General features: G+C 34.7%; 1 protein-coding gene across 1 annotated transcript; it reads left to right on the top strand.

Moving 5' to 3' along the window:
• Positions 1-21,295: 21,295 nt before the first annotated feature.
• Positions 21,296-23,296, top strand: LOC131039807 (GDSL esterase/lipase At5g45910). The gene is made up of 5 exons (XM_057972644.2): positions 21,296-21,649; positions 21,749-21,961; positions 22,070-22,218; positions 22,319-22,583; positions 22,702-23,296. Exons 1-5 carry the CDS (start codon positions 21,427-21,429, stop codon positions 22,926-22,928), a joined length of 1,077 nt encoding a protein of 358 aa, XP_057828627.2. The 5' UTR covers positions 21,296-21,426; the 3' UTR covers positions 22,929-23,296.
• Positions 23,297-23,753: the final 457 nt, after the last annotated feature.

The raw sequence follows: 23,753 nt of genomic DNA, 5'->3' as shown, positions 1-23,753 counted from the left end.
TTGCAAGTTGCCTAAAGAGAATCAACCAAACATGGTGTATTCTTTAAATTCATTTTTTTTTAGGCACCTAACTTGCTATCTGGTTAATGAACAAATCTATCTTTTGTGTTTTTAGAAAAATCTGAGAGGTAGGAGAGTATGCTCTTGTCTTTTACAGACAATCAGAAATCTAGACCCTCGAAGCTTTTTTCTAAGTTTTGAGATTTGTGTACCTTTAGCGAGCCTGTCACAGTGGGAAAAAGTAATCACCCTGTGAGAATGACCCAAGTGAGTACAGCTGGACCTAAGCATTCCAACTCACTATAATAAATAGGCCTCTGGTGATTAAAGTCTCAGAGGATGGGATTATTTGAGTTTTCTCTTTGAGATATCTCATATCGAGCATTTTGTAGGGCCTCGCGGTCTCAATCACGTTTACGTGACTACAGCTTGTTTCGATACCTTGTTGGGCTATAGGCTTCAATCATGCTTGCATGACTGCAAGGGGTAATTTCAAACAGAATTCTTGACTAAGAACTATAATATTAGAAGCTACCTGATTCACCTCCGAAAGGGGGATAATCTTTGTGCAAGAGAGATAGTAATTCTCCCAAGACACTTGCCATATCGTGCCTCCATTAGCGTTTGGAGTCGGATAATACGATGTTGAGAATCCATTGCATGAGACTCAGCAGCCGTATTCTGATTAGCTATTGGGTGTGTACCTAAGTCAGCAAGCAAAGGTTTTCTTCTCTAAGCCAACTTCCATAGGGTTAGCGTGTTGTGATAGAATTATTATATATCTTGCGTGTTTTCTGTGTTTTCATCCCTAAAACTGAAAATGAAATACTAAAACTGGAGAAAACAAATGAAAACAAATTAACAAACTTAGTGATCAAAACTCTATCTATGCCACAAACTAGTCTATCCTGGTCAAAAATCAGTTCATCCCAGAATCAGATATACTCGGTTATCGTAATCAGCCATTGAAAAACTTAGAATTTTTAGTCTCTGCTCTGTGAACAGTCGTACGAGTCTGGTGAATTGTCATCCTGAGTCCCATATTGTGTCGTATGAAACCAAATAGTCTACTGTTTAAGCTAAATCCTGTGTCGTACGAAACAGAATCATTTGTCGTCCGGGACTTACCCATTTGTCGTACAGTGCTAGGCAGCAACTCGTACAAAACAAAATTGTTGTCATCCTAAACTTGTTGAATTGTTGTATGGTCTCAAAAATTATATCATACGAGTCTCTGATTTTGCCAGTCCAGAATAGTTAAACCTGTCCAAAATAGTCTACAGCGAGCCTAAAACTGGTTATCATCCTCATAAGCATAAACAACCTTGATAGTGTACCTCTGTAGTTGTGTTGCATGATTTTGTCGATCATTTCTTAGTTAGTTCAAATGAACATTTTATCAAACCTAAGTCAACTTGGATAATGTCTTACACAGGATAGATCGTTCCTCAAACCAGACCAGATCTTAAGTTACTTCTCCTAATCACTACATTAAATGAACAACTAGCTACAATTTGATCTTGACTTCTGCAACACATCTCGCTCTTGGTCTTGTCGGTTAGAAATGCCTGTTCAAACTAGAAGTTCTCGCAGCAAAATAGACAAAGTAAAAGACACACCCTTTTCGACCAACGACAATCCATTCTTCAAAGAAAACCCCTTTTACAATAAATCGTCCTCGTCACAGATACTAGTTTATGATATACCAATATTTGGTCAGCCCTTATCTCCCATCATGTCTGGAGAAAGGCAAAAAAGAGAAGCTAGTAAACGAAACACTCACGAAGATTTCAGCAATCATGCCACTGACAATGATTTATCAACTGAATCTGAGCTTCCTGAACCTCTTGAAGATGAAGTACATAGATGTCAGAATGATAAAGAATTCCGGAAAATGATGAAGGTCATCATGGCTAGGGAAAAGGAAGACTATTTCCTAGAATTAGCAAAACAAGGTGTGAAACTCCCTACAGGTTATAATGTGGAGGCCCTCGTTGCTAAAGAGACAGAGACACCATGGGGAAAAATGAGCAAACAAATGCAAGCATTACAAACTGGAGTCACAAGAATAGAAAACAAAGATAAAACGCCAAAACAATATTCTTTGGACACAATATGCCCATTCCCATTTGACAAAAACCTTTACATGTCTCCATTTCCTTCACGAGTTGAGATCCCAAAATTTGACAAGTATGATGGTACCTCAGATCCTCAAGATCACGTCAGAGAGTTTTATGCCGCTTGTATGGAGTTTATGCATGATCAAACATACCTCATGTGCCTCTTCCCAAGAAGTTTAGGAGGACAGGCAATGAAATGGTTCGCAAGCCTACCCAAAGGAATAAAAATGTTTGAAGAACTAATCCAACTATTTTTACAACAATACTCATACAACATTCGTCACCCAGTCACTATGATAGAGCTTTGAAATACCAGACAAAAGACAGGAGAACCCTTTCTCACTTTCCTCCAACGATGGAGAAAGATGTTCTCTAAATATTCGCAGACTATCCCAGATCTTGAGAAAATGGATATCTTCGTCAACAACTTAGTCCCTGAATTGAAATACAGTGTCCAGATGCAAGTACACCCTTCATTCAACAAAATGGTAGATAATGCCCTCAGAATGGAAGACGTGCTTATCAAAAAGGGAGATATATCACTTTGGAAAGAAACATTGCAAGGTTCTAGCTCTAAAGAAAAGAGTAAATACTGGAATATGGCAAAGACAGCAACAAGAACGTCGTTAGTGATGGAGTGGTAGATATTTTCCAAGCAAAAACAAAATCCACAATATTTAACTTGGCTAGTGGCACACAAGCACTCAAGGCAGCTAAAACTACAATAGAGAATCCCCCAAAGAAAACAAGAGAGTGGTTTAAAGACAAACCTTGGGTCTCAAAGCCTAAGCATGAGTTTACTCCTCTAGATGAGTCATATGAATCAGCTTTTAAGACTTTATTGGCAAATAATCTGATAAAATTGCTAGACAATTCCAGACCATATGACCTAGAAATTAGACACAAATGGTGGAGAGAAAATGAGTACTGTGACTACCATCGGAACAAAGGACATAACATAAACCACTGCATGAAACTCCGACATGAAATCCAAGATCTCATTGACACAGGCAAGATCATTGTTGGGAATCACGCAACTAATGTTGATCATATAGCCTTTAAAGATCCCTTACCTACTTATGAACAAGGAGATTCCTCAAAATCCAAGGGAGGAGCCAGGGTCAATTATACTTATACTAACAACGATAATGTGATCAACATGATTGAATCTGTTCAACCTGAATATTGCAATGTGATCATAGTCCCAGACCACCAAAATCAAGCACAAGCTGCTAATGTCGTGACTCGCGCTCAAAGGAAGATTTCTCTCCCAGGAGCTAGTCCCCCAACTTTTGATCAAACAAAATCAAAACTGCCAAATAGACAAACAGACACAATCATGGCTAAATCGAAACAACCAGCTTCATCGTCTTCCCCTAGTTATAGTATTGTCGAACAATTGAAGAGAACCAATGCTCAAATCTCCATTTTAGAACTGCTTAAGATCTCTTCTGCTCATAAAGAGGTCCTGGACAAGGCTCTACTTACCACCAGTGTCCCTAAAGATTTGGATGTAGATCGGTTTCAATCTATGGTAGGTCACCTAACTTCACCTCATTATCTCACATTCTCTGAAGAAGATGATAATTCACTGAGTCACCCACATAACCAGCCATTGCACATTGAAGCCATGATTCATAAACACCACGTTAAACGTGTTTTGATAGATGGAGGCGCTGGGTTGAATATTTGTACCTACGGTCTATTAACACAACTGGGATTCTCTGAAAATGTTATTGATCCAAGAAAGAAGATAACAATCAAGGCTTATGATGAAGAGGAAAGAATTTCTAAGGGACTGGTATCATTACCAATCAAAGTAGGACTTGTGGAAAGAGATGTCATTTTTCAAGTCCTGGATCTTCATCTTTCATACAACATCTTACTGGGCAGGCCATGGATTCATGAAATGAAAGCAGTACCATCTACGTACCATCAATGCCTGAAGTTTCCTTATAATGGAGTAGAAGTCAGTATTCTTGTCGATACAAGCTATGTACCTGCAATGCATTAACACAGGGTGCTGATGCTTTTGTTCCTAATAATAGAGAAACTTCTGTAGCTAAAAGTTTGGAATCTTTGCTGAAAGATTTGGAAAAGAAACTGAGAATCACAAACATTGGCATGGATGGTTACAAGATAGAGCCTATACTCTCACTAATGTCTCTTCCTCCATCACCAAGATAGTTGAGAAAACCATCAGAGGGTATGAGGCCACAAACTTCAACTCCAAAAGTCATTTATGATGGCACCTTTATACAGCCCTCTACTTCTCTTGTAGGTGAAATAGAAGGGGATGTTGTCCTTAAATTTCTCTTCAAAGAAGACAGTGCAGATAAAGAAATACGACATTGAGAGATTTCTCCAACACAATATGGTCCAGGCTATAAGATGCTTCAATGCATGGGATATTCAGGTACTGGTCCTCTTGGCAAATGTCAAAAAGGTATTGTTGAACCTATTCAATTACAAACTAAGTCAACCAATGATAAAGCTAGACTGGGATATGATCCAAGAAAGTCATCAGATCAGAAGCACACATCTCACCATCAACGTAAATGGAAGAAAAAGGTACTACCTTTAACAGCACAAGAAATTGATACCCAACAAACTCAGCAGGAATGTGATGGTGATCAAAAAGAATTGCCCACCCAAGGAGAGGAAACAAATGGAAATCAAGTTCCAGTTATATCAGCTATAATACCACAGGAAGTAGACGCCCCAGAGGATATGAGACACGAAATATACAGAATCAGAGAATTGTTTGCACCGCTGAACATTCCGGTCACATATACTGGTAGACAACAAGTAGATGACTCAGAAACTGATTCAAATGAGTATGAATAGGGTCCAGATCACATCTCAGATACATCTACTACATAAACGCTTGAAGAACTCAGGGATACCACAAATGACGCAAAAGAGCTGATACACCTAAGAATGCAAAAGGAAATAGAAGAAATCAGATTAAAATGACAAGAAGACTATGACCGATAGCTAAAGAAAGAAAGGACACAAGAAAGTCCTTTACCTACCAATCCTCCTAATGAGATAGGACAAATCAAGTACGGAGCTACACAAGAAGAACTAGAAGCTAAAGCAAGAGAACCAGTCATCAGTCCAGAAGAAGCTGAATGGAACATACGACAGGGATTAACAGAACCGTCAAAATCATGTCCACAAGTGTGTCAAATGCAAGCAATCAATGAACCAAATCACGAAGGAACTTGTAGCATCAAGGATGTGGGTGTTGATACTATATATGCCTTCACGAAACCACTTGAAGATGAGTCAGTAACTTCATCCTATGACTCTGATGACTCATACAGGAGCTCTATTTACGACAACAACTATTCAACAACACATTATGACTACTCTTTCATGAATGATGAGATACTGTCTACTATTATACCACGGTACGTAGTCCAGTCTGAAGTAGGTGACGATGTTAGAAGTAGGTCGGTTGAATTAGGTCCAATAAATACTAACATGAATGACGATAATCGTGTCGTAACTCTTCCTGGTCTTGAGACACATACACAAGGTAGTCTTCTGGAACTCAACTGGTCGGTCTGAAATAATGATGATAGTACTCTGAACTCCCTTGAGCCTGTTCCAACCTTATCCTTAATGCATCCAGAGCTGATTGATTGCACCCTTTATAACCAACCCTTGAACGTACCTACTTTTGCCAATGACTATACACTAGCCTACTATCTCAATGCAGTTGAACCCATATACTCTTCCATTAGCGAACAGAATGAAAACATGACTGAAGCGGATATCAAGTATCTTAGTCGCAAAAACAAGAAAAATAAGAATAAAAGATCTGATGGCGAAAACCATATTGTGGCGGTGTCAGTCTCTAAAAAAGAGAAAATAAAGGATGAACCTAAAGGTGAAAACCTCTCTAAGGCGCCTGAAGGTGAGATACTTGATATACTGCCAAGTCACTTCCAGGAGAGATCTTCCATATTGATCAAGCCAACTCAGCTAGTGAAGATTGGGAGTCAAGAGATACCGCATATCATTCATTTAGCTCAATCACTGTCAGCAGATGAGTTAAAAGATTTCAGCAATCTGTTTTTAGAAAAGAAGATCAACTTTGCATGGACATACTCAAATATGCCAGGACTAGATCCTGATCTCATCATGCATCATCTCTCTATTATGCCTAGAATTAAACCAGTCAAACAAAAACTCCAAAAGATGCATCCTCATGTGGCACTACTAGTCAAGGTTGAACTAGAGAAATTGCTAAAAGCTAGATTTATCAGAGCTATAGACTACACAGAATGGATATCCAACATAGTACCTGTATCAAAAGAAAACAAATCTATTAGAGTTTGCATAGATTTTAGGGACCTCAATAAGGCATGTCCAAAAGATGATTTTCCATTGCCCAACATTGACATGATAGTAGATATGATTGTTGGATATGAGATGTATTCATTAATGGATGGATTTTTTGGTTACAATCAGATCAAGATAGCACTTGAAGATCAAGAGAAGATAGCTTTCACATGTGCATGGGGAACCTTTTGCTGGAATGTTATGTCGTTTGGTCTAAAGAATGCAGGAGCAACTTACCAAAGAGCAGTAACTACTATTTTCCTTGATATGATGCATAAAAATATGGAAGATTATGTTGATGACACCCTGGTAAAGACTATGAAGAGATCTACACACATTTAAGAGCTAGGCCTCATATTAGATCAAATGGAAAGATTCAAGCTCCGCTTAAATCCGAAGAAATATGCATTTGGGGTAACATCAGGAAAATTGCTTGGGTACGTAATATCCCGAAAAGGAATTGAGGTTGACCCTAAAAAGGTCCAAGCTATAATGGAAATGCCTCCACCAAAGAATATCAGTCAGATGAGAAGTCTACAAAGTCGTCTTCAGTCCATAAGGCATTTTATATCTCAGCTAGCTGACAAAGCTCAACCCTTCATGAAGGTATTAAGGAAAGGGATTCAATACAACTGGGATGAAGATTGTGAACAACATTTACAAAAAATCAAAGAATATCTTTCTAATCCACCCATACTAATGCCACTGATTCAAGGTAAGCCATTGATCCTGTACATATCAGCTACGGATACTTCACTGGGGGCACTTTTGGCACAACAGAATGATAATAAAAAGGAATGATCTATCTATTACATCAGCGGAACATTGGTGTCATATGAAATAAATTATACTATAATAGAGAAAGCATGCTTAGCTTTGGTCTTTGCATCACAAAAATTAAGGCATTATATGTTGGCACACTCTATTAGCCAAGATTGATCCACTCAAGTACCTTCTCAGTAAAGCAACGCTTACAGGAAGACTGACCAAATGGGTCATGGTCCTTACAGAATTTGACATTGAATATGTGGAATGTACAGCCATCAAAGGACAGGTTATTGTAGACCAACTTGCTGAAGCTCCACTTGAAGACGATCAACCTCTATCTATAGAATTCCCAGATGAATCAATCATGCACCTTACTGAACAATCATGGAAGATGTTCTTTGATGGGTCTTTCACTCAACATGGTTCTGGTGTCGGGATACTATTTATTACTCCCTAGAAATACTCAATTCCAAAAGCTTACAAACTTGTCTTCCCTTGCACAAACAACATTGCAGAATATGAAGCTTTGGTAAATGGGATCAAGCTGACCATCGAGTGGAAGATTGTTGAATTACACATCTATGGAGATTCTCAACTCATTATCAACCAAATTAATGACCTATACCAGACGAGAGATGAAAAACTAATTCCTTACAAGAGAATGGTGGATGACCTCAAGAAATATTTTACCTCTGTATCATTTCAGCAAATCCCCAGAACAGCAAATAGAGCAGCAGATGCAATGGCCACTTTGGCATCTATACCACATCTATAGGAGTCTAATTTTCGCTTTGAATTCCTAGTGGAAGAGTTACATTACCCTACCTATGATTCTCCCGAGTCCCAGGTAGTCTGTTCTATTATTGGACATGACTCATCTCGTTATAGCCACATTTTCTCTTACCTGTGTGACCAAGTAGTCCTTGCTAATCTTTCCCAAAATGAAAAAAATGACCTAATCCGAAATGCGTCACGATACGTCATCATTGCTAACAACCTATTTAGGTGAGGTTTAGATAATACTTTGCTTAGATGTCTAGAAACTGAGGAGTCTCAATGCGCATTATCCGAAGTTCATGAAGGTGTTTGCGGATCTCATTCAAATGGTCTGACTTTAGCATGCAAACTACTAAGGGCTGGCTAGTATTGGCTAGACATGGAGAAGGAAGCTATAAAATTTGCTAAAACCTGTGAAAAGTGTCAACTACATGGGCACCTCATACATGCTCCGGCAAGGGATCTCATACCCTTTGTGACACACTGGCCCTTCCAATAGTGGGCATTCGATCTAATAGGCCAAATATATCCTGCGTCATCTAATGGACATAAATTTATTATCACTGCCACTAAGTACTTCACTAAGTGGGTAGAAGCGGTTCTGCTCATCAAAACAACCAGAAAACAAGTAGCTCTATTTATTCTTAACTATATCATCTGTAGATATGGTATACCTTCATCAATTATAACAGACAATGGAGGACAATTTAAGAACACAAATCTAGATGAACTCTGTGAGAAGTTTAAAATCAAACAACACTGGTCCTCAATATATTACCCTCAAGGTAATAGACAAGCAGAGGCATCTAACAAAAACCTACTGACTATCTTGCACAGAACAGTGAACAAATCTGGGAAGGATTGACATCTGCAGCTCAATCCTGCACTGTAGGCTTATAGAACAAGTATCATAACACCTACTGGGGCTACACCTTTTTCTTTGGTGTATGGGTCTGAAGCAGTATTACCCATTGAAGTAGAAATACCATCTCTAAGAGTTTCCTTGCAAGGTCTTGTTACTAATGAAGACTATAGAATATCTAGATTGCAAGAGCTCGAATTGTTGGATGAGCGTCGGCAAGTGGCGTTTGATCATCTCACAGTGTATCAAAAGAGAATGTCCAGAGGATATAACAAGAAAGTTCAAGACCGATAATTTCAAGTTGGTGACTTAGTTCTAAGAGAGAATCCTAAAAATCAACAGTTTCGAGATAACAAGGGGAAGTTTGAACCCAACTCGTTGGGTCCCTATATCGTTACTGCAGCTTTTGGCTCTGGTGCTTATCAACTTTCAACATCGGAAGGAGAACAGCTCCACGAACAGATCAACACCATCCATCTGAAGAAATTATTCACCTAAATATTCTCTGCTCCAACAGCTTTTACAGTGAAAAATGTCCTGAAGAAATCATAAAAATCGGAATATGTCCTGAAGAAATCCTAAAAAATCATAAAATGTCCTAAAGAAATTCTAAAAAATCATAAAATGTCCTGAAGAAATTCTAAAAAACCATAAAATGTCCTGAGGAAATCATAAAAATCATAAAATGTCCTGAAGAAATCCTAAAAATCAAAAAAAGTCCTGAAAAAATTCAAAAAATTCATAAAAAAAGAAAAAAAAGAAATAAAACAGAAGAAGAAAAAAAAAGAAAAATGCCCTGGTAAACAGGCACCTTGGTAAAAAATATATATTTGAATCTCCACCAAGCAGGTGAAAACCTAGTAAACATGTGCCTCTTGTACTCAAGCGCTCCATCTATCAACGCAATGTTGGCATTCCCGCTTTCCTGCATATTTTCTTTCACTTGTATATATTTCAGTCACTTTCATGACATCCTAGTTCGTTGGAACCCTCATGGCTTGAAACCGATCAATGTCCTAGTCTTAGGTAATCAACAGAGCACATTACATGTCCTAAGCAGTGTCAAGCAAGTCAACCTTACGTCAGTGAAACCTGGTCATCCACTCCGAGTCAGTTACCTGTCTCCTGACTACTGAAGAGTTTTATCACTAAGTAAACAAGCAAAACAAAACGGAAAACAATCCCTAAAATGTTTGAGATATGCATGAAATTTTCTTTGTGTGCTGCCTTTTATATTGGTTTTTTATTATTATCCCTCTGAGTAACTCGAGGAAGTCTATCTTAACTAAGAGGAGCAAGGATTGGGGGCATAATATTTTCTTGTTTGCTGCTTGTAGGAATGATCCCAAAGATCTGGAAACATCTGAAATTAGCTGGGTGTTTGTGATAAGAGCCTTCACATCAAGGTGGAATCACCTCACATACCTCGACTCTACTTATTTGAATGCTACAGGGAGGTCCATATCATTTCTTTGTCTATTTTGAGGGAATTTCTTTATTGTGCAATCTGAGTCCCTGCAAAATTTGTCCAAGGATATGAACGAGAAAAAAGGGTCATTGTGGACAAGATCATTAATATTGCACATGAAAAGAAAGGAACTCTACTCTGCCTGCTATAATTGTAAAATGCTCAATGGTGACAATTAAGCTTTTCAAAGTCCAGTGACTAGGTTTAGGATTGCATCTCATTTTACATCTCATCCTGCATTTCATTCTACATCTCGTGAATTTTGAGTGATTTCAGAAGTAACAATGCTTTCTCTTTATCTTTTGAATGAGAGTTGGAGCGTCATCATTTCTTCGCTAAGTGGTCTCTTTTCATCATTTCTCCGATCGAGTACTTGTGTTTTGAGATATTAGCTGCATACATGAGCATCTAATATAGACTCATACATTCATTATCATTCATTTGCATTCATATTATTGCATAGAAAAATGAAAACATTGCATCATTCACTATCATTCATTTGCATTCATCTTATTACACAAAAAAATGAAAAAATTGCATTACTCATTCTAGTTACTCATTTGCATCATCATTTATTTGCATAAGAAAAGAAACAAAAATAGACATCCATGATCATTTGCATTCATCCACCCATGCTGAAAAGAAATGCATACATATAGAATAAAGCATATAGAACAACATCTCATAATCAATCAACACAAGTACGATGAAGTCAAATCGGATCTCGTATATATATATATATATATATATATATATATATATATATATATATATATATATATATATATATATATATATATATATATATATATATATATATATATATATATATATATATATATATATATATCATGTCAAGTATAAGAGTACAAAATGATGTCAAAAGACATATACAAACTCCCATCGGAGCAAGAATCGTATAGGCTACAAAAAATGGGTGTGTCTACAAAAAATATCCGAGCTACAAAAAAGAGAAATCATCTAGCTCTCTCCCTCTCCCTCATTGCCTGGTGGTGGAGGAGGAGCCTGATGTCCGGGATCCTGACGAGGCGCCCATGCTCCCTCTAACCATGCCATGTACTGTGAGTAAGGTATCACCTGTTGTGCAACAGGAACTGCAACACTATACGCTGCAACATAGTAAGATGCCCTACTAGACTGGTGAAGGACCTCCTATCGCAGGGGATCTATCTCTGCTCTCAGCGCTGCGATTTGACGATCATGCTCAGTCCTCACCTTGGCAATCTGGCGATCAGGCTCAGTCCTCATCTCGGCTAGCTTTCGATCTCGCTCTGCCAACTGAGTCTGAGCCACTAGCAACTGTGACTGCAGCTCTGCAAGACATTCCCTCATCGACCGTCCAGCGTCTGTCCCCTGCTCTCTCGCAGGCTCTCCACCCCCATCTCCACCTCCACCTCCAGCTCCACCCTGCTCCTCTCTCCATTGTCAAACCTACCTAGGTCCTGCTGGAGCCTCCTCTGTCCCACCCAATCTCACACCCACTCCTCTTGGGGATCCACCCTCACCCCTCTATTGTCCTCCCTCAGCTGGCACCCTGCTACTGCTAGCACCTGGATCACCACTACCCCGTCGTGGAGCCTCAGCTCTCTATGCCTAACCCTGCCTCTGGCCCTGTCTCTGGCCCTATCCATGTGCTAGTGCGGGGGCATCATCCTCAACCTCCTCAATCTGAGGAGCCTGCTCACTTGGATCTATAAAATGTGGGAATGGATGTTGCTGAAAATAATCTCTATACTGGGGCAATACCCCCGCATCTGCTACATCGTCCAAGTAATCCCACCTCAGGCAGTGTAACCCTATCAACTCCTATATCGCCAAAGCGTATGACAACCACAGAGACCATCCCTGTATCTCCTTATCAGCATATCGAGCATAAGTTTTATACTCCTGTGAGATCCCCTGAGGTCGGCCATACTGCCTCATCACCCGAGAAACGACAAATCGCTCCACAATGGTCTGTGACCTCCCAATCAATGGGTGTGTAACAAAAAAGTCCCTACGAACTAGCTGCCAGTCATCCCACGGCTCCAAACCTTTATATGGTCTCCACACGATGGCTATCAGGTCATCAAGTTGTCGTCTCCAGAAATCTGTCTTGCCCAGATGGGGTTGTGTAATATATCCAACATACCTATAAATGATCAGCTGCCCAAGCTCTCTGCTATCAGCTACTATCGGCCGACACACGGGAAGGTGCTCCCAAGCCCACACCTGCAAAATATACACACCAGCGGCCATGCTCCATCCATCTCTGTATACGATCTCATGCATCTCTCGATACATGTGGGTCAATAAACAAGAGCCCTAGCCAAGTCTCTGAGGGGTCTCTATCAACCTCTCTAACATCCAGCCCCATCCGCACTAGAAGCCCTGCTGCCCTCTGTCTGGCATAAGAAAACAACCTATGAATCCTGCTAGGATGCATGCTAGAGGATACTCCTCACTGTACCTGCTCATAAGTACGTCCCAACTCATAGAACGAGTCAAAATATCAGGATCCCCAAAGATATGCCTGACTGCCTACAATCCTAGAAGGTGCCCTAAATCATAGACCACCTTATCCCTAGCAAAAGGGATACAGAGTATCCTATATACATCCTCAAGAGTGATAGTCAACTCCCCCATCGGCAAATGAAATGTGTTATGCTACGAACGAAAATGCTCTACCAATGTCGTGAGCATTCCGTGATTCACACGGATATCAAGTAATCCCAATAGATGAGTCAAGCCGCACAAATCAACATGAGCCTACTCAACCTCAGATAAATGTCACACCAATGCCATGGTAGGAGGATACACACATCTGAATAACACGGGAGGTAATTGAACCTGCAAACAACACAAAACCCAACAACGAAGCATCAGAAAACATTCCAAATGAGCCTAAAAGAGAAGCAAAACATCGCGCCAATCCAACTAAGTCAAATGCAAAATCAAAATTTCACGTTTACACCTTTAAAAATGCTCATTGTCTCTCAAACGACAAAACACAGATAAGCAGCATCTCGTATGAGACATGGGTGGCCCTAGAACGAAAAAACTAATGGGCTCAAATGACAAAAGACTTTTTACCAGTTTCTCATACGAGACATGATCCTATCTCGCACGATAAACCGGGATACCCGACCCAAAACATGTGAAAAACTTGAAAAATGCACAAAAAAATTCAAAATTGAAAACATAAACAGGCTTAAGATCGATCACTTACCGCTGGCTCATAGTTTCGGGGTCGATTATGTCTTCTCTGGCGCTCGAATCGATGTTGACGAGTAGGACCACCATTTTCTTCACAGAAGGCTTTTTGACTTTTCAAACTTGGAGGGTTAAAATGAATTGAAAATGACACTTTTGTCCCATATATAGCCAAAAACCTAATTTTTCAACTTGCTCTGATGGACACGAAAATTGTACCCTTAGCTAATTTGACCGTTCTGATTCCATTTTCGGGATCAAAATCAAAATTCAAGATCATTTTGCTAGTCAATTTCAGAATTTGGACCACTTAGCGCTCTTTTCATCAGCCGCTCATTCTTTCTTCTAAATTGTGCTCAATTTCTCGTTAATTAACACTGAATCTCAATTTAATTTCTCTTCTTCAACTTTGCGCTCAATTTCTCGCTGAATTTTCAAAAATTCCTCTGATTCAATTTGTGCTCAAATAACTTATCATCGGTAAAAATTGCCTATCGTCATGTACCCTCACTATCTTTCGATTTCGCTCCCGAAGGGGCATACTGGTGACCTTATGACCTCACATTCTTCAATGTCAAGAAAATTTTCAAATCTTCATCGAAAGTCAAGCAAAAAAAATCTTTTTCAACTAAAGAAAATCAATCAAATAAGACCTCATCATTGGGGCCATCTCAACTTCATCACTTTATATCAAGATGATATTTTTGAATCGAATCAATCTCTAGGGGCATATCAGTTTCATCGCTTCATATCAAACTGATATTTGTCTTTTATCTGAATCAATCTCTTAACGTTAAGGAGTTTCTTTGATCACACTCAATCTAAGCAAGTGTTCAGTATTCATTTCTTGATCAAGTTGAATAGTTTATCTTCATCGTATCTTGATCAATCAAGTTCAAGATCATTTTTTATCATCACTCACTGTATCTAAGTTCAATCAAGTTCTAGATCAATAAGATCCGCTTCTTGATCAATCAAGTTCTAGATCAATAAGATCCGCTTCTTGATCAATCAAGTTCAAGTTCGGTATCTTTTGTTTTCTATCGCTCCTAGTTCAATCAAGTTCGGGATTTGTATTGCTTTAATCAGACTTCATTTAGCTTTGTCGCTTCGAATCAAGCTAAACACCTCGCTTTTTAATCTAGTTCGTGATCAATCAAATTCAGAACTAGCATCTCCTAGACATCAAATTTTCTTTGAACTAACGCGTTGCTCACACATTAATTCAAAGAGGGGAAAATGTAATACCCTAAAAATGGTCATCTAAACCATGAGCCCCTAATCTCGACAACGTCACCAAGGTCCTAACCAAAGGCAATTAAATAAATCTTGAGCACACAATTAATTCTTTAAACATTAAATGTCACATGGCAAATTAATCGACCAATATTAATTAAATATTTATTTAATTAATTAAATAATTCAAAGTAAATCATTTTAAAAAATTATCTTATTTATTTTAATTGAATATCCTTGCATATTTAATTAAATAAATCAATTTGCCATCAAATCTTCAAAAAAGGAAATAAATAAAAAAAAAGGAATTAATTGACCAAGAAAAAATTAAAAATTTGAGAAAAGAAATCAATTGGAGATAATCTTGAAAAACAAATTAAAAATTGATAAATAATCTCAGAGAAAGCAATTAAAACAATTAAATATTAAAATCGAATGAAATAGAGAATAAATCAGTTTTTTCCTAATTTTATCTTAATTTTAGTTCAATTTCCTTTAAAACTGAGAAAAGCATCCAATCACTTCAATTTACCTGGATTGTGCTTCCTCTAGGAAAATCTTGACCGCTCATCATCATTTGATCTTAGCCATTGGTTTCTTTCTGAATTTTCTATAAATTCAAGCTCATCTCTCATTCAAAAGAGGCTGGAGAATATATTGTTATTATATTGTTTTTGCTCTAGACTCATTGATATATTGCATGTTAATTATTTCATATTGATTAAATCATTTAGCTTAATGTTGCTTAAATCTTGTTAGATCAATATTGCATCCATCTAGCATTCATCATGCTCATATAGATTAAATCCTTCGTCTTGATGTTGTCTAGTCACTGGTATTGCTAAATAATCTGAGAGCAATCTTATACTCGCATCTTTTAGAAGGCAATGGGTCGATTTGTTATGGATTATTATTCATTGATTATATCTGATTAACCATGCAAGTAATGACTTGATTGAAGTGTTGTGTCTTGCAGATACAGATTCTTAGTCCACTTTTCACACACACACCCTCCACCAATTGGAATGAGAACAAGTCACTTACAAGAAACAACATACTTTCCAAGCAAAAAAGTGCCATAAATCCTTGAGCTTGACACTTGATAGGAAAACAATATTGAAAGACTCACTAGACTTGAAGGAACAACTTTTTAATTCAAAGGTTTCTAAAAAAAAGTTGAAAATCAAATAAATGGTGAAATAACAAAAAATGAAACACCAGAGGACACTAGTGCTCAAACAGGACCCTACTATCAATGCATAGGGCTCTAGCATTGCTATATATATCTTGGTGTAGCACTATGATCCTAATTTGGAACTAGATTCCCGAAGACACATTGTAATCCTTTTCAGCACTATGGTCCTAACTCAAGCACTAGAGTCCTAAATAGTAAGTAAACCAAAATTGAGCTTTAGTTTTTGGGACAAGAACAAGACTCAAAAACTACAAGAAAAAGATCATGATAAAAAATAGAGTCAAAAATCATGAAAATGATCAAGGAATAGAAGCGGTCCTTGACACTTGATCACATAATACACATTAACTTGCAAAGGAGATGACTCCTAATAGTTAGGAGACCATAAAAGGCTCTAACACAAAACCAGGTATAGGTGGTGTGAAGGGAAAATTGTTCTAATCCTTTTGAATCCACCAAGACCACTTCGAGAACCCCACACTATCCCTTGACAAGCCAAGTCCTCATAGCCAAACACACTAAGAGATATAAGAGGAAACTAGAGTTTAAATGATGAAATTGTATGTTTCCTAGCACAATATATTCATTTTGAACTAGAATCCAAATATTCTCTATGTTCATTTTACCACATTACCAAAAAGATAAATTATGTTCGAAACAATATAAGCAATCAACACCAACATTGAAATAACATACAAAACAAGATAGATCCTTCAACACTTATACATAGGTTTAGATTTCATCCAATATGATATTTCATAACCAAATATTACAATTACTAAAGATGAATCAAGAACAAAAATTACATCTTTTACATTTTATAATTTTTAAATTGAAAGACGATTTCATTCATCAAAATATTGATATGTTTTCTTAATATAATTTTAATATTTTATGTAAATAATTTTTAAAATTAAAAAATAATAGATATTTTATTTACAAAATTAAGATAAATTTCATTTTTAAATTAAATTTTTTTGCTATTTTGAGAACTTTTAGTTTGGTCTAGGTTAGGCGAGGTTATAAACAAAAAACCCCATCTTTGGCACAAATGCTTTTTAACTAATGCAAGTTATATCACAAACAACTCAAACTAACAAATTTTAATTCGCAATATTTTTTTATTGATAAATAGTAGTAGAAAGGCTGCACCCTTTATTAAAATGTCAAAAAAAAGTTTTACATATGAGTTTAAATAAAAAAAATTGAACCCCTCAGTGGGCAAAAAACTAGATTTGAAGGCCTAATCTAAATATCTACAAAGTACATGTTTTGCAGATATGCCCTCACCCATTAGAAGGAAATATGTTGATTTACTCTTGCCTGTAGTGCATTTCACCTTATTTGTTGACCTTAAAATCATATGATTCTTGGGTTTTGGTGAATACTTTTATCCATTGCTTACCAGGTTGAGTAGGGAGAACCACAGGGACTTCACTTAGTAATTCCGAGTTATAGCACGTGCGTTCATGGCATACTAAAGAATCCCCCTATTTTCAAAAAATATTGCCCCAAACTCCTTTTTTGTCACCCCCTCCTAATACACAACCTGAATTAAAAGCCCCCCATGTACACTTGTTCTTGCATTAAAATATCAAAAGTTAACTTATATAATCATAACACGACCCATTTTTACATGGACTGAACTGCTAGCTGAAGGTTTTTCAACATGTGTGTATTATGTCTTGAATTTTATATTTCTAAATGTAGAAATATAAAATCCAAGACATATTGCATGTATGTTGAAAAAGGTCCAGCTATTGCTAGTTTAAAAGTTTGACTAATTATTGTATGCATCCATTGAATATAAGACTGGTAAACCTATCCATTATTTTTCCATTCTATATAAAGAAGATCTTTACATGTGTGAAATCTTCCACCTAAAGATACTTGGTGATGGTTTAGTATGAGTCCTTTACTTTGTTATATCTTACTTTTGGGTTTGACTTCACAATTTAGTTTATAACGCTGGATTAAAATGTAGAAAATTTCAGATACGAAGCAAGTCTTTTGTGCTAAATTAGTTAACTTTCCAACGAGCAACAAAGCAAGCTAGAGATAAGAAACATACAACTTTGAATAAGGTGAAAGAGAAAGGAATGTCTTAGGGGTTCCTGTTTTGAAGGAAGCCTACATCGTTTCAGTTTGGAAATCATAGCAAATCTTTCACAGTTTTCTTCTTTCAGATTATATTTGTTCTATATACATATTTGACAAATTTAAAATTAAGAAATTTAATTTTATGGTATTTGAAGATCAATCTTCAATTTTTCAGATTTAAGAAGAGGAAATATTCTACTAGAGAATGTTAGGCCATAGAATTATCCCTAATATGAAAGCTTTTTGTGGGATAAAACTTACAATTTTTAAAAAATAATTTATATAAATTCAAGTCAATATAATGTCTTTTTTTTTAATTATATATTAACAAAATTAAAGAAGATCATAAATATTTTACATTTATAAGTTACATAATAAAATGTTAAATACTTAAAATTTGATGATTAGGTCTAATTTTCTATTTTATAATTTCAAAATTTATTATACTATATAATTGCATTATTTATTTTTATTTCTATATACTTATATATAATATTTTAAATAATTATACAATTTAACATTTGTAGATTCTACAATTCTATAATTTCTCCTCAAACAAAATTATAGGTTTATTGCATTGAAAGAAAGCAAAATAGTTTTTAAAGCTAACATGTTCTAGATTTTTTTTTTCATTTTTTGGTTCTTCAAAACGTGATTGAATATATGTCATTTTTTTATTTTTACACATATATATATGAACTTTATTTATTATTTTTGCTAATGCAATTGGATAGGATAAATAAGAATTCGAACTTTAGAAAAAAAATTTCATTCTTGGTTCTTCAAAATGAGATTGAATATGTCACTTTTATTTTTACACATATATATGAATTTTAATCATTTTTTTTGCTAATGCAATTGGGTAGGATAAATAAGAATTCATATGCTCTTACATTAATATATGTATGTATGAGTTTGTTTAGATCTATATATATGCACAATGCACTTCTTTCAACATGGCAAATTTTACCTATGTTGTGTTGATGTTGCATAGAATTGTTTCAATACTAATTTGTACTTAATTAAATAGAACTATTTATTTACATCTACATTGTTAAATTGAATTTCTTGTATTTGTACAATATTGTGAACCCACCTATAAAGCATTGTTGGCCTATATTTTGAGGAATGTGCAAATAATTAGCCCTAGGATTAAATTAGGATTCAATTAGGGTTAGGGGTAGGTTTCATTTAAGGTTAGGGTTCAATTATGACTACAATTAAGATTAGAGTTAGCATTAATGTTAGGGTTAGGGTTTAATTAGGGTTAGGGTTCAAGTTCTATGATAAAAATTAGGATTATGATTAAGTTTGGGTCTTAAATAAGATAAGGGATGGGGCTCAATTAAGATTAAAATTTAAGTAAGGTTAGAGTCCTGGTTCAATGAAAAGGCTGATGAGTGCGAAGTCAAATTGTACAACCTTAACAAGCATCCTCCATGTGCCAAAATTGTAAATACTTCTTATCATATAGGCACTTTGAAAGTGAAAGATAACGAGTAATCTTCCTTAATATATATTGTGTGTCAAAATAGATATAATATTATGTGTGATTTTTTACCCTCTAATATATTATTTAATGTATATTTTACTATGGACATAACCCTTGCACGTTATTTTGGTGCAAGTGCTAGTTACTATATTACAAAAGATATATTCCTTTACAAATTTGTCTCACAACATCAACTTAATCCCTATATTATCATTCATCATCTAGATTCAAATTCACAACTTCATAATTATGAATCCAACCTTTTGAACTTTGAGAATCCAAAATTCAAATTTACTTATTATTGAGGACTAAATTCAACTTAATTCAAGAATATATATTATAATTAGGATTATAATATTCGGTGCTTATACTGGCATGCGGAGTTAAACTTACTCGATGGGGCGCTTTTCTTTCAGGGATGTTGTTATTGTATACTTATGTCTGTCGACGTAAATAATTATGCTAATTTTATTTTATTTAAAAAATATATATTAATTTAAAATTTAAATTGATATTATTTTTAATTTTAATTTTGGATTTTCTATATAAAAATTTTTTTTGTAAAAATTATATATTTTTATTAATTTTATAATATTTATATTTTAAATGATATAATTATTTCTAAATAATTTTATTTATTTTAATAGATACAAATATTTTATAATGTAAATTAACAGTTTTGACTATATTTAAACCGTTATCTATAGGAAAAAGAATTGGCACATTTATATTTTAAATTTATTAAGTGACTAAAAGTAATTATAAAATTATAAATTATTTATATTATAAACTAAAACTTTACTACAGATGTAATTAAGTAGAGCCAGCAACAACAATTAAAATAAATTTTTTTTATAAACTAAATTAATTATTTTATTAATTAAGATAATTAATTTTATTAATTAAAATAATTAATTTTATAAATAAAATTATTTTATTTATAACAATATAAACAATATACCTAAGCCTCCAAAAAATCCGTCTATAACAAGTAAAACAATATTGTCCAATGGTTGATAAGAAAAATAATTTTTCTAATTTGTAAACTTAAAAATATGCATGTAGACTTTAAGAAAATTAACAAAGTTTAAAAAAATAAAAAAATACTCGTTTACAATTGGTCTAATTAATTTTTTTTAATAACCATTTAAGCATAGAAAAAAAAAAATCATTACAATAATATTGTGTAACGTCAAGTACTAATAATAGAAAAGAAGCTAAAACTTTAGTACAGAGGATAAATAAAATAAAGATGTAGAGTAGTAATTAAAATAAAAAAATTATATAAAGTAAAATTAATTATTTTTATAAATATAATTGTTTTATAAATTTAAATAATTATTTTTATAAATAGAATTATTTTTAACTTAAACTAAAACTTTACTACAATTGAAATGAATAAAAGCTGGATATAATTGAGTGGACTGCAACAATAACAATTAGATATCTTTCATTATATTGAACTGTTATTAACTTTTCTTAATATAAAAACTAAAATTAACTATTTTATAAACTAAAACTAATTTTTTTTATAAATACAATTATTTTATTTATGAGCTCAAACTATTTTTTTTCCTTAATATAAAAACTAAAATTAACTATTTTATAAACTAAAACTAATTTTTTTTATAAATACAATTATTTTATTTATGAGCTCAAACTATTTTTTTTCCTAATAATAGAAAACAAGCTTTTATTAGCGATAGATGGAAAAACTTTACGACAGGAAGAATCTAAATAGCATTGAACTCAGTCAGAATTAATTGCAAAAGTTAGTCACGGAATTAGGTGTGGTGAGCAACAGCCATTAAACACAAAAAGTTTGAATTGTGTCCATAAAGGATGAAGTTTTCAAGATTTCTATTGTTCTTCTTGTTGATCTCCTTCCGAATTCAATTGGGGGATTGTAAGTGTGCAATTTACAGTTTTGGAGACTCATTGGCAGACACAGGGAATTTGTTAATCTCATCACCTGCTCGTTTAATCGGCCGCTTTCCATATGGTGAAACGTTGGGTTACCCAACTGGTCGGTGCTCAGATGGGCGATTAATTATTGATTTCATTGGTATGTAGCTTGGATTTAAGATAACTTTTCACTTTTTCTTCAAGTTTGTATTTCCAAATTGAATATGCTAATTTATCATACTTATTGGTGTTTCTACAGCTGAAGCTCTTGGTCAACCATGGTTAAATCCTTACCTACGAAGGTCTGCAAATTTTAGTTCTGGTGCAAACTTTGCAGTTGCAGGAGGTACAGCTTTGGACCCATCTTTCTTCCAAAGAAGAGGAATTGGAGGACTTTCCACACAGTTTTCCTTGGATACACAAATAAGCTGGTTCTTGCAACACAGGAATGTTTATTGTTCGTATGATCAAGGTGTGCTCTTTTTTTTTTTTGTTTCTTTTTATTCTGTGTAATGATAATTTGATGGCTGCTTTTCTTGTGGGATTTATATTCTTAAATTGATTTATTGTTCTATTGCAGAATGTGATAAACACTTTGCCAATGCAATGTTTGTGATGGGGGAGATTGGTGGAAACGATTATAACTATCCTTTTTCACAAGGAAGATCCATAGCTGAAGTGCAATCCTTCATTATCCCAGTAATAAGTAAAATTCAAGGAGCACTTAGAGTAAGCATAAAATTTGTTTTCACTATGATTTAAAGTTATTTTTTCCTAAAAAAATGATTATATTCAACTAATGTGATGAATTTTATGTTATTATTTGCAGACATTGATCACTCAAGGAGGTGCAAAGAAGATTTTGATTCAAAATAATCTGCCTATTGGATGCTCACCTTCTTATCTTTCTGTAAGAGAGGGTGAGTTAGATGATATGGGATGTTTGAAGGAATATAATGACTTGGCACAGAGAAGCAACATGGTCTTGAAACAGATGGTAGAGGAATTGCAAACACAGCATCCAAACATTTCAATAGTTTTTGCAGATTATTATAATGCAGCCATTTCAATTTTGAAGGATCCATTGTCTAATGGTAAGGAAGATAGGAATTTCTTTTTCAACTGTTTTGTCAAGTTCTTTTGTCCATTGCATATAACTTTGAATTTTTATGTGTTAATTCAGTAACTAAACTGAGATTTTGGATTGTACAGGTTTACGACCAGAGGTTCTCCAAACTTGTTGCGGATATGGTGGATTCTACAATTACAGTCCACTAAGCATGTGTGGTCTTGGAGTAGGATCATGCCCTGATCCTCAAACATATTTTAACTGGGACGGAGTTCATTTAACAGAGGCAGCATACAGAAAAATTGCTTCAAAATTTATAGATGGGGAATTCACAAGCCCCCCATTTAATTCTGTTTTTAAGAATTGTTAGATATCATATTCAATGTACTCTCTACAAAGTAGTTATAAGATTTTTTCAATAGCTTCAAAACATTGAACAAGAATATTAACGTTGGAATCTCTGTTTATATATTGGAATACCTCCATAAATTCTTTTATCTCATCTTTGTTCTACGCTCTCTCTTCTGTGGTAGAGTTCTTTCGGTGCTTTTATTGTTAGGGTTTGTTATTTATAAAGTCTGGATTCAACAATTGAGGATTGGAAATGGCAGATCTTCTACCTGTCATAATTGGACCTCATCCAGTCTCTGTTGTAGCATTCATAGCTTGAGGGTCATTTTCATGGTTTCTTCTTTGTAATTTGGTGTTTCTTCTGCTTACCATTATGATGTTTGTTTACTGAAGCTTTTCTGTCTTTGATGATGATTAAAGCTAATAATTTTAAATTGAATTGATTTTTTAAATAATTTATTTATAAATATTTTAATTTAAATTTTATCTAATATGTCTGTTAATTTTATATTTTTTAACGTATTTATATTTTACTCATTTTTATTAATTCTAGATTAAAGTATAGAAATGCATCCCGCAGTCACAAAAAAATAAAATTTGGTGGCTCTTTTCATGCTTTTACTCTTGGCTAACTTTAAAGTATATTGATTTGTTAAATAATCTATTTATGAATTATGATTTAAATTTGAAGTAAGATGTTAATTTTTTATTTTTTAATGTGTTTGTTTTTAATTATGTATTTTAATATCATTGTTTATATTATAGTTTTTATTATTTTTATTATTTAATATTAAATCTAATTGTGTTTGTAAAGGGTTTGGTATTGTGCAAGCATATTCAATAA

The sequence above is a fragment of the Cryptomeria japonica genome, chromosome 7, assembly GCF_030272615.1.
Source record: "Cryptomeria japonica chromosome 7, Sugi_1.0, whole genome shotgun sequence".
Lineage (NCBI taxonomy): Eukaryota > Viridiplantae > Streptophyta > Pinopsida > Cupressales > Cupressaceae > Cryptomeria > Cryptomeria japonica.
The sequence above is the reverse complement of the archived record's forward strand: the minus strand, read 5'-3'. Positions and strand labels throughout refer to the sequence as shown.

Coding starts and splice junctions, on each gene's coding strand:
- LOC131039807 (XM_057972644.2), top strand. CDS start 21,427: ATGAAGTTTTCAAGATTTCTATTGTTCTTCTTGTTGATCTCCTTCCGA. Junction 21,962..22,069: donor TTATTGTTCGTATGATCAAG/GTGTGCTCTTTT, acceptor GTTCTATTGCAG/AATGTGATAAACACTTTGCC. Junction 22,584..22,701: donor GAAGGATCCATTGTCTAATG/GTAAGGAAGATA, acceptor TGGATTGTACAG/GTTTACGACCAGAGGTTCTC.